This window comes from Callionymus lyra, chromosome 5 (assembly GCF_982586985.1).
Source record: "Callionymus lyra chromosome 5, fCalLyr1.hap1.1, whole genome shotgun sequence".
NCBI lineage: Eukaryota > Metazoa > Chordata > Actinopteri > Syngnathiformes > Callionymidae > Callionymus > Callionymus lyra.
This window is the reverse complement of record NC_141822.1, coordinates 11,274,644-11,296,758: the sequence shown is the minus strand read 5'-3', so window position 1 is coordinate 11,296,758 and position 22,115 is coordinate 11,274,644. Positions and strand designations below refer to the sequence as shown.

The 22,115-nt window shown below is 48.3% G+C and overlaps 2 protein-coding genes across 3 annotated transcripts; one reads left to right on the top strand and one right to left on the bottom strand.

Moving 5' to 3' along the window:
* Positions 1-26: 26 nt before the first annotated feature.
* On the bottom strand, positions 27-3,879 carry LOC148079311 (cilia- and flagella-associated protein 53-like). The gene is made up of 7 exons (XM_087790818.1): positions 3,446-3,879; positions 2,743-2,912; positions 2,490-2,669; positions 2,067-2,370; positions 1,777-1,989; positions 1,504-1,720; positions 27-1,441 (listed from the first exon to the last, which is right to left on the bottom strand). The coding sequence occupies exons 1-7, from the start codon at positions 3,479-3,481 to the stop codon at positions 1,299-1,301; spliced, it is 1,263 nt and encodes a 420-aa protein (XP_087646944.1). The 5' UTR covers positions 3,482-3,879; the 3' UTR covers positions 27-1,298.
* Positions 3,880-4,022: 143 nt separating this feature from the next.
* Positions 4,023-21,351, top strand: myo5b (myosin VB). 2 transcript variants are annotated; one of them, XM_087790814.1, is made up of 40 exons: positions 4,023-4,183; positions 5,514-5,624; positions 5,694-5,865; positions 5,933-6,077; positions 6,153-6,309; positions 6,547-6,690; positions 6,751-6,832; positions 6,901-7,008; positions 7,151-7,260; positions 7,325-7,590; positions 9,568-9,649; positions 9,734-9,874; positions 12,598-12,720; positions 12,832-12,915; positions 12,974-13,105; positions 13,163-13,260; positions 13,374-13,460; positions 13,532-13,643; positions 13,725-13,936; positions 14,026-14,182; positions 15,131-15,370; positions 15,437-15,673; positions 15,766-15,859; positions 15,920-16,044; positions 16,106-16,225; positions 16,284-16,415; positions 16,488-16,547; positions 17,297-17,524; positions 17,613-17,668; positions 17,820-17,918; positions 18,199-18,397; positions 18,523-18,616; positions 18,677-18,805; positions 18,867-19,018; positions 19,079-19,168; positions 19,226-19,376; positions 19,451-19,745; positions 20,665-20,839; positions 20,901-20,981; positions 21,053-21,351. In XM_087790814.1, the coding sequence occupies exons 1-40, from the start codon at positions 4,157-4,159 to the stop codon at positions 21,203-21,205; spliced, it is 5,460 nt and encodes a 1,819-aa protein (XP_087646940.1). In that variant the 5' UTR covers positions 4,023-4,156; the 3' UTR covers positions 21,206-21,351. The 2 variants fall into 2 exon arrangements, with proteins under 2 accessions (XP_087646940.1, XP_087646941.1); XM_087790815.1 differs by lacking the exon at positions 17,820-17,918 and having other exon boundaries at positions 4,024-4,183.
* The last annotated feature ends 764 nt before the right edge of the window (positions 21,352-22,115 follow it).

Below are 22,115 nucleotides of genomic sequence, written 5' to 3'. Positions count from 1 at the left end.
AGGACAAAACACTGGTACACAAAATATGTGACACATAAAAGAAAACCGAAAACGTACAATACCAGCTTGTGGATGGCGTGATTTGTGTTGTTGTGTTGTCATGTTCGCACAACGACACACGTTAGTCGTTGACCTTAAACTGACAACCGTCTTCACCTGTCAACACCTTAACATCAAGTTCTTTTTACGCCGTTTTCCTCTCACTCGTCTGTTCTTTGAGTTCTCGTCTGGTTTATGTGCTCAACCTTCAGGATGGATCATGAGTAGACACATGTGAGTAACATGTGACCCATGACTCCTAAATATGACACACATTTGTAGGACGCATCAATCGGACACGCGTGTGTATTACTCACAATTCTGGCGTGTGGTGTATGACCCGTAAATACACACGTGTAGCACGCATTGATCTGGCACAAGTATGTAGGCCTCAAATAAAACATGTTTGCAGCAGTCATAAATACAACGTGTGTGTGACTCATAAATCTGACACGTGTTTATGACTCACAGATACATGTGTGAGGGACTCGTACATCTGTCACCTGTGTGTATAACTAAATGAACTGAAATGTGACGTGTATCTTTAATGCAAATCTAACGTCTGTAGGACTCAAGTCTAGCATGTGTATAGAACTCATCTAGCATGTGTGTTGGACTTATAAATCTAACACATTTGTAGGACTCAAAGATAACGTGTACAGAACTCAAATCTAACGCATGTGTTTAGGACTTAAATCTAACACATTTGTAGGACTCAAAGATTTCGTATAGAAATCACAAATATAACGTGTGTAGGAACTCACAAATATAACGTGTGTGTGTAGGACTCAAAGCTAACACGTGTGTAGAAATCACAAATATAACGTGTGTGTGTAGGACTCAAAGCTAACACGTGTGTAGAAATCACAAATATAACGTGTGTGTGTGTAGGACTCAAAGCTAACACGTGTGTAGGAACTCACAAATATAACGTGTGTGTGTAGGACTCAAAGCTAACACGTGTGTAGAAATCACAAATATAACGTGTGTGTGTAGGACTCAAAGCTAACACGTGTGTAGAAATCACAAATATAACGTGTGTGTGTAGGACTCAAAGCTAACACGTGTGTAGAAATCACAAATATAACGTGTGTGTGTGTGTAGGACTCAAAGCTAACACGTGTGTAGGAACTCACAAATATAATGTGTAGGACTGAAAGCTAATGTGTATAGAAATCACAAATATAACGTGTGTAGCAGTCATAAATCCGACACTTGATTCCATCATTAAAAAATACTGCAGTTATTTTCGGACTCTTTCATAAAGGAAGTCTCTGAGCTGATGCAGGTCGTGCACTCGTCCGGCTGCGTCTGCACACACTTGGTCTGTCCGTCTGCGTCAGCTTCATCTCCTCCACCCTCCTCCGTGTCTCCTCCGCCTCTCTGAGGAGCAGTTCCCGCCCTGCGGACACACATCATCGTCACCTCACCCACCCTGTCAATCACAGCGGTATCAGGACTCACTCTTGTGCGCCACCTGCAGGCGGTGAGCCTCCATCACGTCACTTTTGAGCTGGCACCGAGCATCTCGCTCCAGTCGCTCCTGTTCCTCCCGCCTTAGCTGGATTTCCTGAAGTTGCTGCTCCTGCAGACGCTGCGCCTCCTCGTCCTGCTGCTCCTGCCGTCGCCGCTGCTCCGCCACGTACTGGATGAATCCGAGCTGCTCCGCACGCCAGCGCTCCTGAAGAGACGCGGTCAGTGGCTCACCTGGCAGGAGCTCACCTGTCGCACCCTCACCTTCCTGCATGTCGTCTCAGCCCGGTCCTCCCACTCGCTCTGCTGCTCCTTCAGGACCCCCGGGTCCGCCTGCAGCTCGTCCTGCTCCTCCCTGGCTCGCTGCATCTTCGCCTGCAGACTCTGGTCCAGCTGCTGCCTCCTGCCCAGCTGCAGCTGCAGCTTCTGGTGCTGCTCCCTCATCTTCTGCAGCTCGTGCACCTCCAGCTGCTCCTTCTACACTCACACACACACACACACACACTCACAGGGATCAGTGTCTACATGTGGTCAGGAGGACCGACGGGACCCACCAGCAGCTGGGCTTCCTCCTCCTTCAGCGCTTTCTCTCGTCGTCTCTGCTCCTCAGACGCCTCCATCTGGATCTTCAGCTCCTTCAGCAGCTCTTGATCTCTCCGCTGGACCTTCTTCTCCCTCTGCTCCTCTCGCTCCTCTTTGGCTCGCCCGTCCGCGACCCACAGCCGGTTGAACATGTCGTCCTCCTGGCGCAGACGCTCCAGCTGCTCGTGCCGGCTGCGCAGCTGACCTGCTCGGTCTGCGCAGACGTGCTGCTCCAACTGCCGACTCTGGTCGTTCCTCAACTCCTGAGACTGCTCCCTAGAGCCCCCACAGACCGTCTTAGGTACTGTTCATATATTGTGCGTGTGTGTGTACATGTATTTGGTGTGAGTCTATTTGTTCATGTGTATGATTGTGTGTGTGTGTGTTTGTGTCACCTGAATAGCTGCTCAAGTTTGTCCTCCACTAGTCTTTGTCTCTCCGACTCCCGTTTGTCCCTCAGCGTCTTCGCTCTGGCGGCCATCTTTGCTTGTCTTTCTTCAGGCGTCTCCTTGTTGCTCATCACCTGTATCTCCTGCAGGAGCTGCACCTCCTCCTCCTGCAGGAGGCGTTGCAGTCTGATGGCAGAGGAGTGACGTCATCAGAGCAGGATTGATGGAGGACACAACACAACGGGAAGCACAGGCTGACCTCTTCCTGCGCTCCTCCACGTCACAGTCCTGCTCCAGCAGGGCGGCGCTCACGATTCTCTCCGTTTGCTTCCTCACAGCTCTGCGGTCCGAACTTTGCACCCACCTGTTCTTCACGTCACATGATCTTTGAGTCTTTGAGAAGTCCAGCAGTTGGTCCCGGGTCACTTCCTGTGAAATGAGTACTCACGCTTGTTACACACATGTGTTGATTGAACATTACAAACATCATGTGAAGATGATCTTGGAGGAGGTGAAGTCAGAGGAGGAAGTTAAGATGCTTTAGGAGGAGGTGAATAACGAAGGTGAGGTGAGGAGGTGAAGAGGTTCAAGGAGGATGTGAAGAGGGTATCTGAGAAGGTGAAGTCAGAGAAGGTAAAGAGTGTCTAGGAAGAGAAGTACGATGAGGAGGTGACGATGATCTTGGAGGAGGTGACATCAGAAGAGATGGTGAACTAAGAAGAGATGAAGAGGGTCTAGGAAGAGGTGAAATCAGGAGGAGGTGAAGTTAGAGGAGGAACTTAAGATGCTTTAGGAGGAGGTGAATAACGAAGGTGAGGTCAGGAGGTGAAGTAAGAGGAGGTGAAGAGGGTCTCTGAGGAGGTGAAGTCAGAGACGGAGGTGAAGAGGGTCTAAGAGGAGGTGAAGTAGGAGGAGGAGGTGAAGTAAGAGGAGGTGAAGAGGGTGCAGTAGAGAGGAGTCACCTGGGCCTTCTGTGGTCTGCTGAATCTCAGGAACATGTTGATGTTACTCCCGGAGCAATGGGCGCCGTTTCCATAGAAACCACAAACAGGATCGGAGCCGCAGACACTCACGTGACCTAGGCGTCACGTGAGTGTCTGCCAGCAGCGGTTCTTTGGCCGCGTTCATCTAGTTTCGGATCCCATTGGTGTTAAGTGAGTGTCTGTTCCCTGATCCGTTATGTTGACCAAAGGTTCTCAAAAGGTTCTCAGGTCAGAGTGCAGGTCCGTGCACGACTCTCGCACCAAAGGTTCTCAGGACAGAGTTGTTAGACTGGTCTAACCAGCGACACAACTTTGGCTCTCGGACCCCCCAGACAAAACTTCAGTTGCGATGACGTCACTAGCCCGTGGCTCAACAAGTCTGGTCAACTTCTGTCGGCAAATAATCCCTCACTACGCATGCGCAGTTAAGGAATTACTGGATGAGTCCTTTGTGTGGGGCAACAGCGACGAAGGTGTAACGTGGACACACCTGTTTGTGTGTGTGTGCGTGCGTGCGTGCGTGCGTGACTGTCAATCAGAGGACGCACACACACACAGCCAGGAAGTTGGACACCTGTGCTGCACCTGCAGACGCATGTGACGTCACCACGGCACTCTTCCGGGTTCTCTGGCAAGATGACGAGCAATCCCTGATTCGGGTGTTTACCTCCCGACCGGCCGAACGGAACCATGTCTGTCAACGAACTGTACACGAAGGTGAGTGACATCAAGTTCAGTCCGGGGGTCTAGTTCGAGGGAGTCGTGCCGCTGGACCGGATCGCGTACCGGGCTCACCTGAGAATTTACCTGGGAACTGGAGTCGCGACTGCCCGGAAGCGCAGAGCACACTCCATTCAGAACATCACTGGACTTTGACCCGGTTTCTGGCAGTTTGCGAACTTTATTGTGGTTTGGAACCAAGTCCTCATGGGTTGTGGTTCCGACTCGAAGCCGGTCTCGACGCGTGGTGAGGTTTACAGTGTGTTCAACAAGGTCAGGACGATTGGACCTCAGTTCGGTCCAAAGTGTCGGCGGAGTGATACACAAGGTAGTTCCTCCGAGCCGGTGATGCGGTTGAACCCGCTGGATCGTTCACTTCGACACCGGGCGCTACCTCGATTACGTCATAGGACTGTTTGTGTCCCAGCGTGAGAACAAACTCTGTTGTTCTTTCAGCTCCTCCCACCAGACGCTAGCATCACTGACACTAGTGCAGGCTCAGGCGCCCTCTTCAATACTTCTCATCTTCTCTCCTTCTCTCCTCGTCAATACTTCTCTTCTCTCCTTCAATACTTCTCCTCTACTCTCTTCTCTCCTCTACTTCTCACATCTACTCTCCTTCTCTCCCTCTGCCCATCTCATCTTTTCTCCTCTTCCTGGCCATTCATCCTCTCTCTTCTCCCCTACTTCTCTCCATCCCCGCCCCTTTTCTCTCCTCCTTTCCATCGCTCCTCTTCTCTCTTTCTCTCATCTTCTCTCTATCCTCTCTGCCCAGTCCTCCTCTCCCCTTCTCTTAATTTATTTCCCTCTCTCCTCTTCTTTATTTCTCATCTCCCTTACTTATTTCCTCTCCCCTACTTTTCTCTATCCAGCTCTTTCTCTCCTCTTCTTTCCATCTCTCCTCTATCCTGCCCATTTCTCCTCTCCCTTCCTCTCCTTTGCTCCTCTCATCCTGGGTTATTTTTATTTCACTCTTATTTCCTTCTCTTCTGTCTTCTCCTATTTTCTCCTGCCCATCTCTCATCCCCTCTCCTTTCTAATTTTATACTCTTCTCTCCTCTTCCCTTCTTTTTAGTTTTTATCCTCCTTCTGCCCATTTCTCTTCCTTCTCCTCCGCTCCACCTTTCCATGGCTGGTGGGATGAACTCTCATTAACGATGACATAATGTTGGCTGCTTAACAAAGAACCAAAATGTTTGGACGGTTCAACACTCGGTCCACGGGAAGTCGCTGATGCAGAAGTTTCTCCACAAAAATTGCACATCTTTGTCTGTCATGAAGCATGTCTAGTCTACTAGATCGCAACTAACAGCGTTGTGTCTAATAGCTGACGCGGGTCTGGATCCCGGACCCAGACGAGGTATGGCGGGGAGCAGAGATAACGCGGGACTACAAAGAGGGCGAGGCGGTGATGCACCTGAAGCTGGAGGATGAGACGGTAACTACATCCTGTCCCAGCCATTGGCTTTCTGAGTCAGACCCACAACTCATGACTCCTTTCTTCCAGCCGATGGAGTTCCCTGTGGGCGCAAAGAACCACGAGCTCCCGTTCCTGCGTAACCCCGACATCCTGGTGGGCGAAAACGATCTGACGGCGCTCAGCTACCTCCATGAGCCCGCCGTGCTGCACAATCTGCGAGTCCGATTCCTGGAGTCCAACCACATCTACACCTACTGTGGTCAGTGCCGGCTAGCTTTTACTGACGCTAACAGGGGGGCCATCATGCTAAATCTGAGTCCTTGCAGGGATCGTCCTGGTGGCCATCAACCCGTACGAGCAGCTGCACATCTATGGCGAAGAGGTCATCAACGCCTACAGCGGCCAGAACATGGGTGACATGGACCCGCACATCTTTGCCGTCGCAGAGGAAGCTTTCAAACAGATGGCAAGGTCAGAGAGCGCAGTAGAGCGAGGGAACAGGGAGAGGAAGAGGTGGCGTCACTGACCATATAACGTGTTCTCCAGGGACGAGAGGAACCAGTCCATTATCGTCAGCGGCGAGTCCGGAGCAGGAAAGACGGTTTCTGCCAAGTACGCCATGAGGTTCTTTGCCACCGTGGGCGGCTCGGCAAACGACACCAACGTGGAGGAGAAGGTTCTGGCGTCCAGTCCGATCATGGAGGTGAGTCCACTACCTTTGCTAGCATTCGTGTCAGCTGGAGGTGGAATAAGCCTACTTGATGTTAAACCAAACATGACAACATTTAAGACTTGAATTTGGGACTAGAGGTTTGACAGAAATATGGTTAGCTATTAGCCGTTGCCTGCTCCTGTAAGTGACTGAACTATGAGCAGGTAAGTCAGGTGACTAGCAAGGAGACGACTTTAAGGGTAAAGATACTCATGTCTCCCCTCCCAGGCCATCGGAAATGCCAAAACCACACGTAATGACAACAGCAGCCGCTTCGGAAAATACATCGAGATCGGATTCAGTCGCCGCTATAACATCATCGGCGCTAACATGCGGACGTACTTGCTGGAGAAGTCCCGTGTGGTGTTCCAGGTGAGGGACTGCATGTCATTTGAACCTGAGAGCTGTCAAGTGACTAAGGTTGTGTTCCAGGCAGAAGACGAGAGAAACTACCACATCTTCTACCAGCTGTGTGCTTCGTCTTCTTTTCCGGAGTTTAGCGACCTGGCGCTGGGTGAGCTGAGCTAAGAGCCTGTCAGTGCTGGTCTAGTTCTGGGTTCTTGAACCTCCTTTGGTGTGCAGGCAGTGCAGATGACTTCGTCTACACCAGCATGGGCGAGAACATCTTCATCGATGGTGTGAGCGACGCTGACGACCTTGTCAAAACACAAACCGCCTTCACATTGCTCGGTAATGACCACTTCCTGTTCATTCATCACACCTGCTTGAGTGTTTGTGTGTGTGTTTATGTTTGTGTGTGCAAGTCCATCTGCACTTTAGTGTTAATCATGTGTAAAGGTGTGTATGTGAGTGTGCCCATGTGTGTGTCCAGGGATCAAGGAAAGCAGTCAAAAGAACATATTTAAAATCTTGGCCTCGATCCTTCATCTTGGAAATGTGGAAATCGTGGCAGAGCGTGACGGCGAGTCATGTCACATTTCGGTAGGCAGGAGTCATGAGTCATGTGACCCAGCCCTGAGCTCATCACCATGTGTGTGTGTTACAGATGGACGATGCTCACCTGCAGCACTTCTGCCGGCTGCTGGGTGTGGAGCTGAAGCAGATGGAGCACTGGCTCTGCCACAGGAAGCTTGTAACGGCGTCGGAAACCTACGTGAAGACCATGAGCAGCAGACAAGCCGTCAACGCTCGTGATGCCCTCGCCAAACATATCTACGCTCACATGTTCGACTGGATTGTGGAGCAGATCAACGTCTCGCTCAAGACTTCCTCCAAACAACATTCCTTCATCGGAGTGTTGGACATCTATGGGTACACCCAAAGACACACTTGCACAACAACTTTACAAACTTATCTAATGAATGGATGTAGGGAATGGGGGGGTTCTTGCTGCTATAGCGGGCTGTAGAGGTTGAGGCAGTGTTCAGCATGCGGATGGTATGACCTTACCAACAATATTTTTTGGCCAAAGTAGCTTCAATGCCAATAGACCTGGTGTAGTTTAGGATATTTGTATGGTGGATTCAATCCTCCCAGGACAGACTGGGACCTGTGATCTGCGGATATGGAAAGCCTCTCTTTAGTGATGTACTGTCGGTATGGGGTCCATGAAACTGTTCGGGCACAGTCATCAGCTTTCTCAAGTTCAAAGATTTGTCCTTGGTGGGGCCTGAAGCCGGCAGATATTTAGGGTTTCCATCGAGTTGGTATTCCACATGGACATGGTCTTCATGTCCCATTGCTCGGTTAAAAGGATTGACGCTTGCGGAGAGGAAGATGTTAAAGAGCACCAGAACTAAGCGAATGCCCAACATTCACCTAATGGTTTCTCTTGTGAGAACTCTGGCTTGCATTCCATCATGCAGCTGATCTATGATAGTGGGAAAATTGGTGACTCTGGTAGAAGAACTTACATTTCTCCGATCCTTAAATATCTTCAAATTTCTTTCAGGGTCAACTTTAAAATTCTGTTTTTTTACGTTCAGAGCTATTCATGGTCAGGCTCCTCCTTACATCGGTTATCTGAACCTGCCTTACATCCCAGCTCGGGCTCTGAGGTCTGTGGATCAGAATCTACTGATGGTTCCTCGCACACGGTTCAGGACCAGAGGAGAGAAATCCTTTCAGGCTGTTGATCCTCAGCTTTAGAACGATGTTCCTCTCCCCCTGCGCTCGATAGAGTCTACTGTTTCAAGAAACATCAAGACATTTCTATTTGTGCAGGCTTTTCCCTGATTTTCTGAGACTCCTGTGTTGTGCTCGGTGTTATCTTGATCTTTTAAGTATATATTTTAGTGAGTATTGTTTTGATTGTTTAAGCACTTTGTGACCCTGGTCTAGAAAAGCGCTATACAAATATTACTAACTTACAATGGATGGCATTAAAGGCTTTGCTGAGGGCGATGAAAGCTATGCGATGGCCTTTGGTTGCTTACGACTCTTGCTAAGGACAAAGACCATGTCTGTAGCGGATCTATACTTCCGGAAAATGCACCGTCTCTTGAAACACTGTTCTCATCCAGCCTGCCCCTCTTGGCTATAACCTTTCTGGCAATGGAGAGTACAGATGTAGCCTCTTTGTCTGTAGACCTCTGCAGGGATTCCATCTGGGCCAGCGCTTGTTTTGTTCTTCAGCCCTGCAATGTATTGCCCAGTTCCTGAGAAAGGTTGTGGGGTGTCCAGGTGCATGGTTGCTGAAAAGCCGTAGAGATTATCGAATATGTAGCGGTTGACGGGCTTGGTGTGGTTGAGGAGACCCTCATAAATCTTTCATTTCATGTTGGTCCTTGCAGAATGTGGATCCATTAGACTGGGGCAATCGCCCACTAGCTTGTGCTGTGTGGTGCTTTAATGTCATCATAAAAACTGTTGTTTGCTTGTTCTTGCGTTAGCAAAGGTGGATGATCCAGGGCAGGCCAAGAGAGCTTTGTGGTCCTCAGGCTTGTTTTTAAGGAGTGACTGTATCTCAACTGAGATACAGTCAAACCAGTCTCGATATGGCTTCCTTGACAGTACTGCTAGGTGGTGTTGAGCTGGTTTCTGATCTGGAAGATGTAATTTGTGATGATTAGAAGTTTAGACATGGGTAATGATTAAGGCGAGGGTTTGGCGTCATGCGCCTTGTGCCAAGAACACACCCAGTTTAACTCTTACACAATTATTCACTCACGCAAAGTTCACCACTTAACATATTTAAGCTCTCACACTTTTCAAGTAAACACACATGAACATGCTAATAAACACACTCGTGAACAAACAAATCAATGACATCAACTGTTGACTGTGCAGGTTTGAAACCTTTGAGGTGAACAGCTTCGAACAGTTCTGCATCAACTACGCCAACGAGAAACTCCAGCAGCAGTTCAACTCTGTGAGTTTATTATGCGTGTTCTCTGACGGATTCTTTGAACTCTGCATGTTTTTATTTATCGCGTTGTGTACTTGTGTGTGTCAGCATGTGTTCAAGCTGGAGCAGGACGAGTACATGAAGGAACAGATTCCCTGGACTCTCATCGACTTCTACGACAACCAGCCATGTATTGACCTGATTGAGGCGCGGCTGGGAGTTCTAGACCTGCTGGACGAAGAGTGCAAGGTGAGATTTTTTAAGGAAAACTTGTATCACATGGTCATAAGTATTCAGACCCCTTGCTCAGTATTGAGTAGAAGCACCTTGAGCTAGTACAACCATGAGTCTTGTTGGGAAAGATGCAACAAGTTTTTCCACACCTGTATTTGGGGATCCTCTGCCATTCTTCCTTGCAGAACCTCTTCAGTTCTGTTAGGTTGCATTGTGAACGTTGATGGACATTTTCAGGTCTCTCCAGAGATGCTCGCTTGGGTTAGTTATTTTAGTGTGAGCTTAGGGTCATTGTCTTGTTGGAAGGGGGGACCTTCAGCCCAGTCTTAGGTCCTGAGCACTCTGGAGAAGGTTTTCTTCCAGGATATCTCTGTACTTGGCAGCATTCATCTTTCCTTCAATTGCAACCAGTCGTCCCTGCAGCTGAACAACACCCTCATAGCATGAAGCTGCATCCACCATGTTCATGTTGGGAGAGAATTGTGCAGGAGATGAGCAGTGCCTGGTTTTATCCTCACATACCTCTTAGAATTGAGGCCAACATGTGCCACAACTCTGTCTCTGATCTCTTCAGGCAGTTCCTTCGACCTCATGATTCTTATGTGCTCTGACATGTGAGGTCTTATATAGACAGGTGTGTTTCCTCATCAAGTCCAATCAGTTTATTAAACACAGCTGGACTCAATGAAGGAGTAGAACCATCTCAAGGAGGATCAGAAGAAATGAACACATGAGTTAAATATAAGTCACAAGTGAATACTTAGGACCATGTGATATGTGACCATGTCAAAATGTGCTGAGTGAACATTAATGAGGGGAAAAAAATTGAAAGGGGTCTGATTACTTTCTGTACCCATTGTACATGTTTGTAATGATGTTGATGGTGAACATGTATGTTTTTGATGATGGTGAACATGAATCATAGTGGTGATGATGAACATATATTTTTGTGTTAATGGTGAAAATGTATGTTTGTGATGATGGTGAACATATGTTTGTTATGATTATGATGGTGAACATATATGTTTGTGATTATGATTGTAAACATATACATTTGTGATGATTATGATTGTGAACATATATGTTTGTGATGATTATGATGGTGAACATATGTTTGTGATTATGATTGTAAACATATACATTTGTGATGATTATGATTGTGAACATATATGTTTGTGATTATGATGGTGAACATATGTTTGTGATTATGATTGTAAACATATACGTTTGTGATGATTATGTGGCGAACATATACGTTTGTGATGATTATTATGGTGAACATATACGTTTGTGATGATTATGATGGAGAACATATACGTTTGTGATGATTATGATGGTGAACATATGTTTGTGATTATGATTGTAAACATATACGTTTGTGATGATTATGTGGTGAACATATACGTTTGTGATGATTATGATGGTGAACATATACGTTTGTGATGATTATGATGGAGAACATATACGTTTGTGATGATTATGATGGTGAACATATACGTTTGTGATGATTATGATGGAGAACATATACGTTTGTGATGATTATGATGGTGAACATATATGTTTGAGATGATGTGAACATGAATCATTGTGATGATGGTGAACATGAAAGTTTGTGATGATTATGATGGTGAACAAATGTTTGTGATGATAGTGAACATATACGTTTGTGATGATTATGATAGTGAAAATATATCTTTTTGATTATGATAGTGAACATATACGTTTGTGATGATTATGATAGTGAACATATATCTTTTTGATTATGATAGTGAATATATACATTTTTGATGATTATGACGGTGTACATATATGTTTGTTATGATGGTGAACATATATTTTTGTGATGATGGTGAACATATATTTTTGTGATGATAGTGAACATGAATCATTGTGATGATGGTGAACATATATTTTTGTGATGATAGTGAACATGTATGTTTGTGATTATGTTGATGGTGGACATACATGTTTGAGATGATGTGAACATGAATTATTGTGATGATGTTATGATAGTGAACATGTATGTTTTTGAGTATGATGGTGAACATATGTTTGTGATGATAGTCAACATAAACGTTGTGATGATAGCGAACGTTTACGGTTGTGATGATTATGATAGTGAACATCTATGTTTTTGAGTATGATGGTGAACATGTATGTTTTTGAGTATGATGGTGTACATGTATGTTTTTGAATATTAGGGTGAACATGTATGTTTTTGAGTATGAGGGTGAACATGTATGTTTTTGAGTATGAGGGTGAACATATACAGTTGTGATGATTATGATAGTGAACATCTATGTTTTTGAGTATGATGGTGAACATGTATGTTTTTGAGTATGATGGTGTACATGTATGTTTTTGAATATTAGGGTGAACATGTATGTTTTTGAGTATGAGGGTGAACATGTATGTTTTTGAGTATGAGGGTGAACATATACAGTTGTGATGATTTTGATAGTGAACATGTATGTTTTTGATTATGATGGTGAACATAAGTTTGTGATGATTAGGATGTGAACATGAATGTTTGTGATGGTGATGATGATTATGGTGAACATACATGTTTCTGATGATGACAATGATGATGATTAAGATGATGGTTAACATGTATGCTTGTTCTGGTGATGATGATGATGATGATGATGATGATGATGGTGAACGTGAATCATTGTAATGATGGTGAACATGAATGTTTGTGATGATGATAATGATGATGATGTCACGATCCTAAACAGGTACCAAAGGGGACAGACCAAAACTGGGCCCAAAAACTTTACCAGAAGCACTCGGGCAGTGTGCACTTCCAGAAACCCCGGATGTCCAACACGTCGTTCATCATCGTACACTTCGCTGACAAGGTCACTCACACACCTGTTGTTGTTTTGTGTCATTGTTTGCTCTGTGTTGTCGTCGTCGAATAAACTTTGTTCTTTTATGGGTGTGATTTCTCTGATGTGGTGTGGCGACAGGTGGAGTATCAGTGCGACGGTTTCCTGGAAAAGAACCGGGACAGGGTTTACGACGAGCAGGTCAACATCCTGAAGGCCAGTCAGGTGAGTAATGGTTGCCCAAGGTCACGTGACCTTGTTGTTGACAGAGCTGTGATTTCAGTTCAAGCTGGTGGCAGATCTGTTTCTGGACAAAGACCAAGTATCTTCCAAGTCCTCCAAAGTGACCGTGCGACCTGCCAAGCCCACACCCAAGGCCCCCAACAAGGAGCACAGGAAGAGCGTGGGACTGCAGGTGAGCAGGCGCCGCCGCCGCCGTAACTGTTGACCCTCACTGACCCCTCAACTGCAGTTCCGCAGCTCTCTTCATCTCCTAATGGAGACGCTCAACGCCACGACACCCCACTACGTCCGCTGCATCAAACCAAACGACCTGAAGGAGCCCTTCTCGTGAGACACAAACACACAAACAAACCCACGCACACACTCTGACTCACAATCACGCCAGTGTTGACTTGGTAATTGAATGAGGACTCGAGTCACGTGTGTCTGTCTGTGTGCAGCTTTGACTCGAGTCGGGCAGTCCAGCAGTTGCGGGCCTGTGGTGTTCTAGAGACTATCCGGATCAGTGCTGCTGGTTATCCCTCAAGGTGAGGACCCCCTAACCCCCCTCCCCACCAGCAGCACCTGACCTGTAACGCGTCATGTGACTTGTATGTAGGTGGACATATCACGACTTCTTCAGTCGGTATCGAGTGCTGATGAGAAAAAGTGACGTGACGTCATCAGACAAGAAGCTGGTCTGTAAGAACCTGCTGGAGAAGCTGGTCCAGGTGAGTCAGTGAGTGAGTGTGTGTGTGTGTGTGTGCGCGAGCGCATCACATGATAAGCAAATGTGTGTCTGTGTGTTTCAGAACCCTGACATGTTCCAGTTCGGTCGGACCAAGATCTTCTTCCGGGCGGGGCAGGTGGCGTACCTGGAGAAGCTCCGGGCGGACAAGTTCCGCTCGGCCTGCATCGCGATCCAGAAGATGGTGCGCGGCTGGTTGCAGAGAAACCGCTACAAGAAGATCTACAAGTCCGCCGTCCTGCTGCAGAGATATGGACGCGGCTACCTGGCCCGCAGGTGCACCTCACACACCTTTAGAACCAGTGGGGGGGGGGGGGGGGGGTCTGCATGCACAGGAAATGGCTGTAACTGTTGTTTATCTTCAGGTACGCCGAGTACCTGCGGCTGACTCGAGCAGCTCTCATCTGTCAAAAACAGTTCCGCATGGTCAGAGACCGACGGGCTTTCCTGAGGGTTAGACGGGCGGCCATCACCATCCAGGCGTACACGCGCGGCATGTACACGCGCCGCATATACCAGGAGGTACGGTGCTAACTGCTAGCATGAGTGCGGAATAGTTACAAAGCTGAAAACTTACAAAGCTGGTTGATGCCATGACAGAGGACTATGTTCAAAAGTCCTGGCTGCAAATGTGAGAGCTAACTTTGGAACCAAGTCCTATATTGCCTAAGTGATGGCTAACTACTAAAAACAGTGAACTAACTGCTGAAGTATAAGAAAAAAGCTCAATCTTCAACTAAGTGCTAATTGCTAAAGTGATAGCTAACTCTGGGGAAAAAAGAGTGAGCCAACTGCTAATGGAGGGGCTAATTCTGAAGTGATGGCTAACTGCTATCGAATGAGCTATCTCATTTAAGTAAGGGCTAACTGCTAAAAAGATTGATCAAACTGCTATAGTCAAAGAACGAGCTCGCTTTTGAACGGGAATTTAACTGCTAAATTCTGAAGTAGCTGTTGAATTGAGTGCTAACTGCTAGCAAGAGTGCGGAAGAGTTAACTTACAAAGATCATCGATGACATGACTGTTCCAAAGTCCTGGCTGTAAATGTGAGAGGCAATATAGTACTTGGTTCAAAAGTTATCTAAGTGTAGCCTAACTACTAAAAAGAGTGAGCTAACTGTTAAAGTATAAGAAAAAAAGCTAAATTCATAACTGAGTGCTAATTCCTGCTGATAGCTAACTCTGATAAAAAGAGTGAGCTAACTGCTGAAGTATAAGATAAAAAGGTAATTTTTTAAACAATTCTACTTAGTAAAGTTATAGCTCACTCTTCAGAGTTATCTAACTGCTAAGTATTGGAAAGTGCTAACTTGCGAATGGACATTTAACTGCTAACGTAGGAGGTAGCTGTTGAACTGAGTGCTAACTGCTAATGGAGGGGCTAATTCTGAAGTGATGGCTAACTCCTATCGAATGAGTAATCTCGTTAAAGTAAGTATGTAACTAACAAACTTTTCACTTGGGCTCAGTTCGTGCTGCACCACAAGGCCCTGATCATCCAGAGGAATGTGCGCGGCTGGCTACAGAGGAGGAGGTTCCTGCGATTACGCGCCGCCGCCGTGGTCTTCCAGTGCTCGTTCAGACGCCTGCAGGCCCGCCGGCAGCTGAAGACTCTGAAGATCGAGGCGCGCTCTGCCCAGCACCTCCAGAAGCTTAACACGGGCATGGAGAACAAGATTGTGCAGCTGCAGCGCAAGATGGACGACCAGGTAGGCCCGACCCGGCGACCAGCCTTCATCAGCACCAACCCGCTCACCTTCCTCTTTGTGGTCCAGTCCAAGGAGCTCCGGGCACGGAACGAGAATCTGCAGAACGCCAAGGTCACCCTGGACTCTGAAGTGCAGATTCTGCAGAAGAAGCTGAAGGATGCTCAGAGCCGTCAGACCGGCACTGACCAGCTGGGGGCGCTGCAGGTTGACATCCACAAGCTACAGGAGGAACTGGAGGATGCTCAGAACCAAAAGAACCTGATGCTGGACCGGCACAATAACGAGAAAACGGACCTGCTCAAGGTGAGTGTTTCAGGTCATTTTCTGGGCAGGAAGTGACCTCGGAGCAGGTTTGTCAGCTGGAAATTTCACCTCGGGTTGTATTCTGACATTAGAGGGTCGAGGAGCTGGAGGCTGAAAATGCCTTGCTCAAGAGTGAGAAGGAAGAGCTCAACCAGAAGATCCTGAATCAGTCACAGAGCAGCAATGGTGAGTTGTGAAAGTGTGTGTGTGTTTTAGGTTGTGTTGTGATACGTGTGTGTTTCACAGACACCGGTGCGTCGCTGCAGCTTCAGCTGGATGAGGAGAGAAAACTTTATCAAAATCTTTTGAAAGAATATTCGAGGATGGAACAAAGATATGACAACTTGAAAGAAGAGATGTCACTGAACAAGGTATTCACTCACTCGCTCACTCACTCGTTCACTCACTCGTTCACTCACTCGTGTGTGTCAGTTCCAACCAGGTCACAGGAGAACCTTGTCCAACCTCAGCAGTCCGGATTCGGACTCCAACTATCCGTCCGTGTCCACGTCCGAGGTGGGCGACACCGAGGACTCCCTGCAGCAGGTCCAGGTGAGTGAGGCGAGTGACAGGGTGGTTCACCTGTGAGTGACTGTGGCGCCCCCTGCAGGACATGGGGATAGAGGCAGCATCACAGGACATCAATGTGTTCATGAAGCTGCAGAAGAGGGTGAGGGAGCTGGAGCAAGAGCGCCGCCGCCTGCAGAGCAACCTCGACCACAAGGAGGCGCTCACACAGCGCGTAAGTCCTGACCACTCCAATTATTTTTTGACCGTAGGAAATTATGACCCTAAAAAAACTTTTTGTGTCCAGAACTCTGAGCTGAAACACTCTGAACAGGAAGCAGCAGATATTGCCTACAACACACTTAAGGTACACACACACTCAAGTTACACACTCTCAAGGTAAACATACACACTGAAGGGACACACACTCACAATCAAGGTTCATACACACACACTTTCAAGGTACACACACACAAGGTACACACTCGCAAGGTACACACACTTTCAAGGTACACACACTTAAGTTACACACTCTCAAGGTAAACATACACACTCAAGGGACACACACTCACAATCAAGGTTCATACACACACACTTTCAAGGTACACACACTTTCAAGGTACACACACACAAGGTACACACTTGCAAGGTACACACACTTTCAAGGTACACACTCGCAAGGTACACACACTTTCAAGGTACACACTCTCAAGGTTAACATACACACTCAAGGTACACACACTCACACTCAAAAAGTTCAAAACACACAATCAAGGTTCATACACATGTGAGGTACACACACACTCTCAGGGTACAGACACCCTAGGGGTACACACCCTCTGGGTACACACACTCAAGGAAAACATGCACTTAATGGGATACAAGAAAATGGAAAACACTTAGGGTACACAACACACACACACACACTTGAGGTACATACACACACACTTGACGTACACACACACACACACACTTAAGGGAACAAATACTTGACGTACACACACACTCGAAGGGTACACACACTCAAGGTACACACTCTCGGGGGGGGGGGCGTACTCTCCCTAGGTACACACACACTTTCACAGTTCACACAAACATGTTTTATGTCATGTACAGACGCAGGAGCTGGAGTCGGAGAACAACAAGTTGAAGAACGATCTGAACGAACTGAGGCGGAGTGTCAGCGATCAAGCCAGCAGTGCTTCACCAGAGCAGCAGGAGAGCTACTCCATCCTGCTGAGTCAGCTCAAGTCTGCCAACGAGGAGCTGGACGCACGCAAGGAGGAGGTGCTGATGCTCAAGACGCAGATCGTGGCGGCGACACAGCAGCTCAGCGACCACACGGTAGGTCGGGAATGGAACCGGTGACCTCCCGATGTGGAGATGAATGAAACTGTACCTGGCTTACATCCACGTGTCTCTGGTGTTTCAGGAGAAACTCCCGGAGGACAAGGACGAGGCCATCGAGTCCCTGACGGAGGCCAAGAGGTAACCCGCTTCAGCGCCCCCTGCTGTCACCTCATGACTCGCGCCCTGCACTGCTCCACTCGCCTGCTAACACACTAACTCGCTACTTTCTTGCGTACTAAGCTGCTAACCTGCTTGTCTGTCCTCTTCCTGCCCCTGCTGGACTCTGTAGAGGTCCAAACTGGTCCGACGGGTCCATCTGTTCAGACCCGGGTGTGGACGAGGACCGGGAGCTGGTTCTTGCCTACGACGGTCTTAAACAAGTCGCCAGGTCTCAGTCCTCCCTGAACCCCCTCTGTCACTGCTTTGTGTGCATTTAGCCGCACTTGTGTGTAGTATTGTGTTCTTGTTGTGTGTGTCAACACGTGTGTATAGTTATGTGTGTGTGTGTATACACTATACTGTTGTCTAATGTGTGTCACATGGGTGTAGCCACACGTGTAGTGTGTGTGTGTGTGTGTGTGTGTGTGTGAACACGTGTGTGTTGTTTGTGTGTGTGTGTGGGGGTAGTCAAGAGTGTGTGTACTCATGTGTCGATTTGTGTGTCTCAGGTTGTTGGAGTCTCAGCTACAGTCTCAGACTCGTCGTCATGGCGACGAGTTGGAGGCTCTTCAGTCTCAGATTGAGTGTCTCCGTGACGACGTGGAGAAGAAGCAGCAGCTGCTGAGCTTCACCTCGTCACTGTCGCCGCAGGCTCAGGTGGAGTTCGGAGTGACGCAGGAGATCAGCCGGCTGACCAACGACAACCTGGTGAGACCCCCCCCTCTGATGACCTATTAGCCCCGCCCCTTTGAATAATTACATGTCAGCCCCGCCCCCTCTTACGTCACGCTAAGAATCAACGCCGTTAGCTGTTTTAAATCGTGTACCTGCAGGACCTCAAGGAGCAGCTGGAGAAGCTGGAGAAGAACGAGAGGAAGCTGAAGAAGCAGCTGAGGATCTACATGAAGAAAGTCCAGGAGCTGGAGGGTGAGCTGGACATCAGGTGGACCTGGATCTTAAGTTAACGTGTCTTGTGTGTGTGTCCAGTGGCTCAGACCAGAGCCAAACCGGAACTCAATCGGCAGGTGACGGTCCAGAGGAAAGAGAAGGACTTCGAAGGAATGTTGGAGTTCAACCGCGAGGACGAGGCGCACCTGGTCAAGACTCTGGTGACAGGTATAAGTCATGTGATGGAGTCACGTGACCAGGGGGGTGACGTATGTGTGCGTGTCCACAGACATGCAGCCGGAGGAAGTGGCCGCGACCGTTCCCTGCCTGCCGGCGTACATCCTCTTCATGTGCATCCGTCACGCCGACTACGTCAACGACGACCAGAAGGTGGAGTCTCTGCTGACCTCCACCATCAACGCCGTCAAGAAGGTTCTGAAGGTGAGACCCAGAGACGCACCCCATCTGTTGCGGAGACGCTGACGAAAACCTTTTGTGCAGAAAAACAACGATGACTTTGAGACGACGTCGTTCTGGCTCGCCAACGCCAGCCGTCTGCTGCACTGTCTGAAGCAGTACAGCGGCGAGGAGGTGAGAGGTCGACTCCTGTAGTCCCCCTAAAACATGCTCACGGGTCTCTGTTTTCAGGCCTACATGACCCAGAACACCCCCGGACAGAACCAGCACTGCCTAAAGAACTTCGATCTGGCCGAGTACCGGCAGGTTCTGAGCGACTTGTCCATCCAGATCTACCAGCAGCTGGTGCGCATTGCTGAGGCCGCCATCCAGCCCATGATCGGTGAGTGTGGGGGGGGGGGTAGAGAGGGGTCTTTGGGGGACACGTCTTCACCTGCATCTTGTCAACTGTATCAGTGTCGGCCATGTTGGAGAGCGAGAGCATCCCCAGCCTGGCCGGCGTGAAGCCCATGGGCTACAGGAACCGCTCGTCCAGCATAGACATTGACGCCGGCGGCCCCACCAGCTACACGCTTAAAGAGTTGATCCGGCAGCTGGTCCACTTCCACAACCTGATGAGGGATCACGGACTTGACCCCGAGATCATCCTGCAGGTCGTCCGTCAGCTGCTGCACCTCATCAACGCGCACACGCTCAACAACCTGCTGCTGCGCAAGGACGTGTGCAGCTGGAGCACCGGCATGCAGCTCCGGTAAACAAACACACACAGACGCACACTCGGATGCAATATCACACACTCGGACACAGACACACACAAACCCACAAATGCACACACAGACGCACAAACACACAAATGCACACACAGACACAGACGCACAAACACACAAATGCACACACAGACGCACAAACACACAAATGCACACACAGACACAGACGCACAAACACACAAACACACAAATGCACACACAGACACAGACGCACAAACACACAAATGCACACACAGACACACAAACGCACACACAGACACAGACGCACAAACACACAAATGCACACGCAGACACTCAAACATAGACATAGACGCAGACATACACACAGACATACGCACACAGATGGGCACAAAAGCCACATGCACACAGACGCACAAACACACAAATGCAGACACATACACAGACCCACAAACACACAAATGCAGACACAGACACAGACGCACAAACACACATGCACACACAAATGCACAAACACACAAATGCACACACAGACGCACAAAAACACAAATGCACACAAATGCACACACAGACACTCAAACATAGACATAGACGCACAAACACACAAATGCACACACAGACACAGATGCACAAACACACAAATGCGCACACACACACGCACAAACACACAAATGCACACACAGACACTCAAACATACACACAGCCATAGATACACACACACACACACATACGCACACAGATGGAAACAAAAACCACACGCACACAAATGGAAACAAAAACCACACGCACACAGAAGGACACAAAAACCACACGCACACAGAAGGACACAAAAACCACACGCACACAGAAGGACACAAAAACCACACACGCACACAGATGGACACAAAAACCACACGCACACAGACGGTCACAGGTACACTCATGACTGTGTGTGTTTGTGTGTAGCTACAACACCAGTCAGCTAGAGGAGTGGCTCAGAGGGAACAGCTTGTACCAGACCAGGACGGCAGCTGTGCTGGACCCGGTCATCCAGGCGGCGCAGCTGCTGCAGGTGAAGAAGAAGAGCAGCCAGGACGCCGAGGCCATCTGCTCGCTCTGCTCCTCCCTCACCACCCAGCAGGTACGACACGTGATGATGTCATGATGTGTGTGTGTGTGTGTGACGTGTTGTTCTCCTGCAGATCGTCAAGATTCTGAACCTGTACACGCCGCTCAACGAGTTCGAGGAGCGAGTCACGGTGTCCTTCATCCGGAACATTCAGGTAAAGACTCACAAGTGTGTGAGACACGCGTGTGCGCAGCATCTTGATGTGTGTATTGTTGTGTGTCACAGAGCCGCCTGCAGGACAGGAACGATCCTCCTCAGCTGCTGCTGGACACCAAACAAACGTTCCCGGTGGTTTTCCCCTACACACCCTCCAACCTCAGTCTGGAGACGCTGCACATCCCTGCCTCGCTCAACCTGCACTTCCTGTTCAGAGTCTGACTTCCTGTCTGGGAGGCTGATTGACTTCTCAGAAGCAGACGAGGCAGAATGTTTAATCAAGTGATCAAGACAAGCATCTGGTCTCCATGATGATATATATCACTGTTTTCATAAAGTTTTACAGTTTAATAAAATCTCTCACAAAACACGTGTCGCACACTCACACACTCATGTCATACACACACGTGTGTGTTTACAGATTCACACACACTCGTGACACAGGAAGTAAAGTCTATGAAGGTGGTTTTGAGGAGCTTTGAAGATTTCTCACCCCTTCAGTGTGGAAGCTCCTCCCACTTCCTCTGTAGATAAGATGTTTCCCGGAGAAGAGCAGTCAGACGATGAAGAGGAGGCATCAGTGAGGGAGGGGTTGAAGAGGAGGTGTCAGTGATGTAGGTGATGAAGAGGTGTCAGTGTGGAAGATTGATGAAAAGGTGTCAGTGAGGGAGGTGATAAGGAGGAGGAGGTGCCAATGACGTAGGTGATGAAGAGGAGGAGGTGTCAGTGATGTAGGTGATGAAGAGGTGTCAGTGTGGAAGATTGATGAAAAGGTGTCAGTGAGGGAGGTGATGAAGAGGAGGAGGTGTCAGTGAGGGAGGTGATGAAGAGGAGGAGGTGTCAGTGAGGAAGGTGATGAAGAGGAGGAGGTGTCAGTGAAAAAGATTGATGAAGAGCAGGTATCAGTGAGGAAGGTGATGAAGAGGAGATGTCAGTGAGGAAGGTGATGAAGAGGAGGAGGTGTCAGTGAGGAAGGTGATGAAGAGGAGGAGGTGTCAGTGAAAAAGATTGATGAAGAGCAGGTGTCAGTGAGGAAGGTGATGAAGAGGAGGAGGTGTCAGTGAGGGAGGTGATGAAGAGGAGGAGGTGTCAGTGAAAAAGATTGATGAAGAGCAGGTGTCAGTGAGGAAGG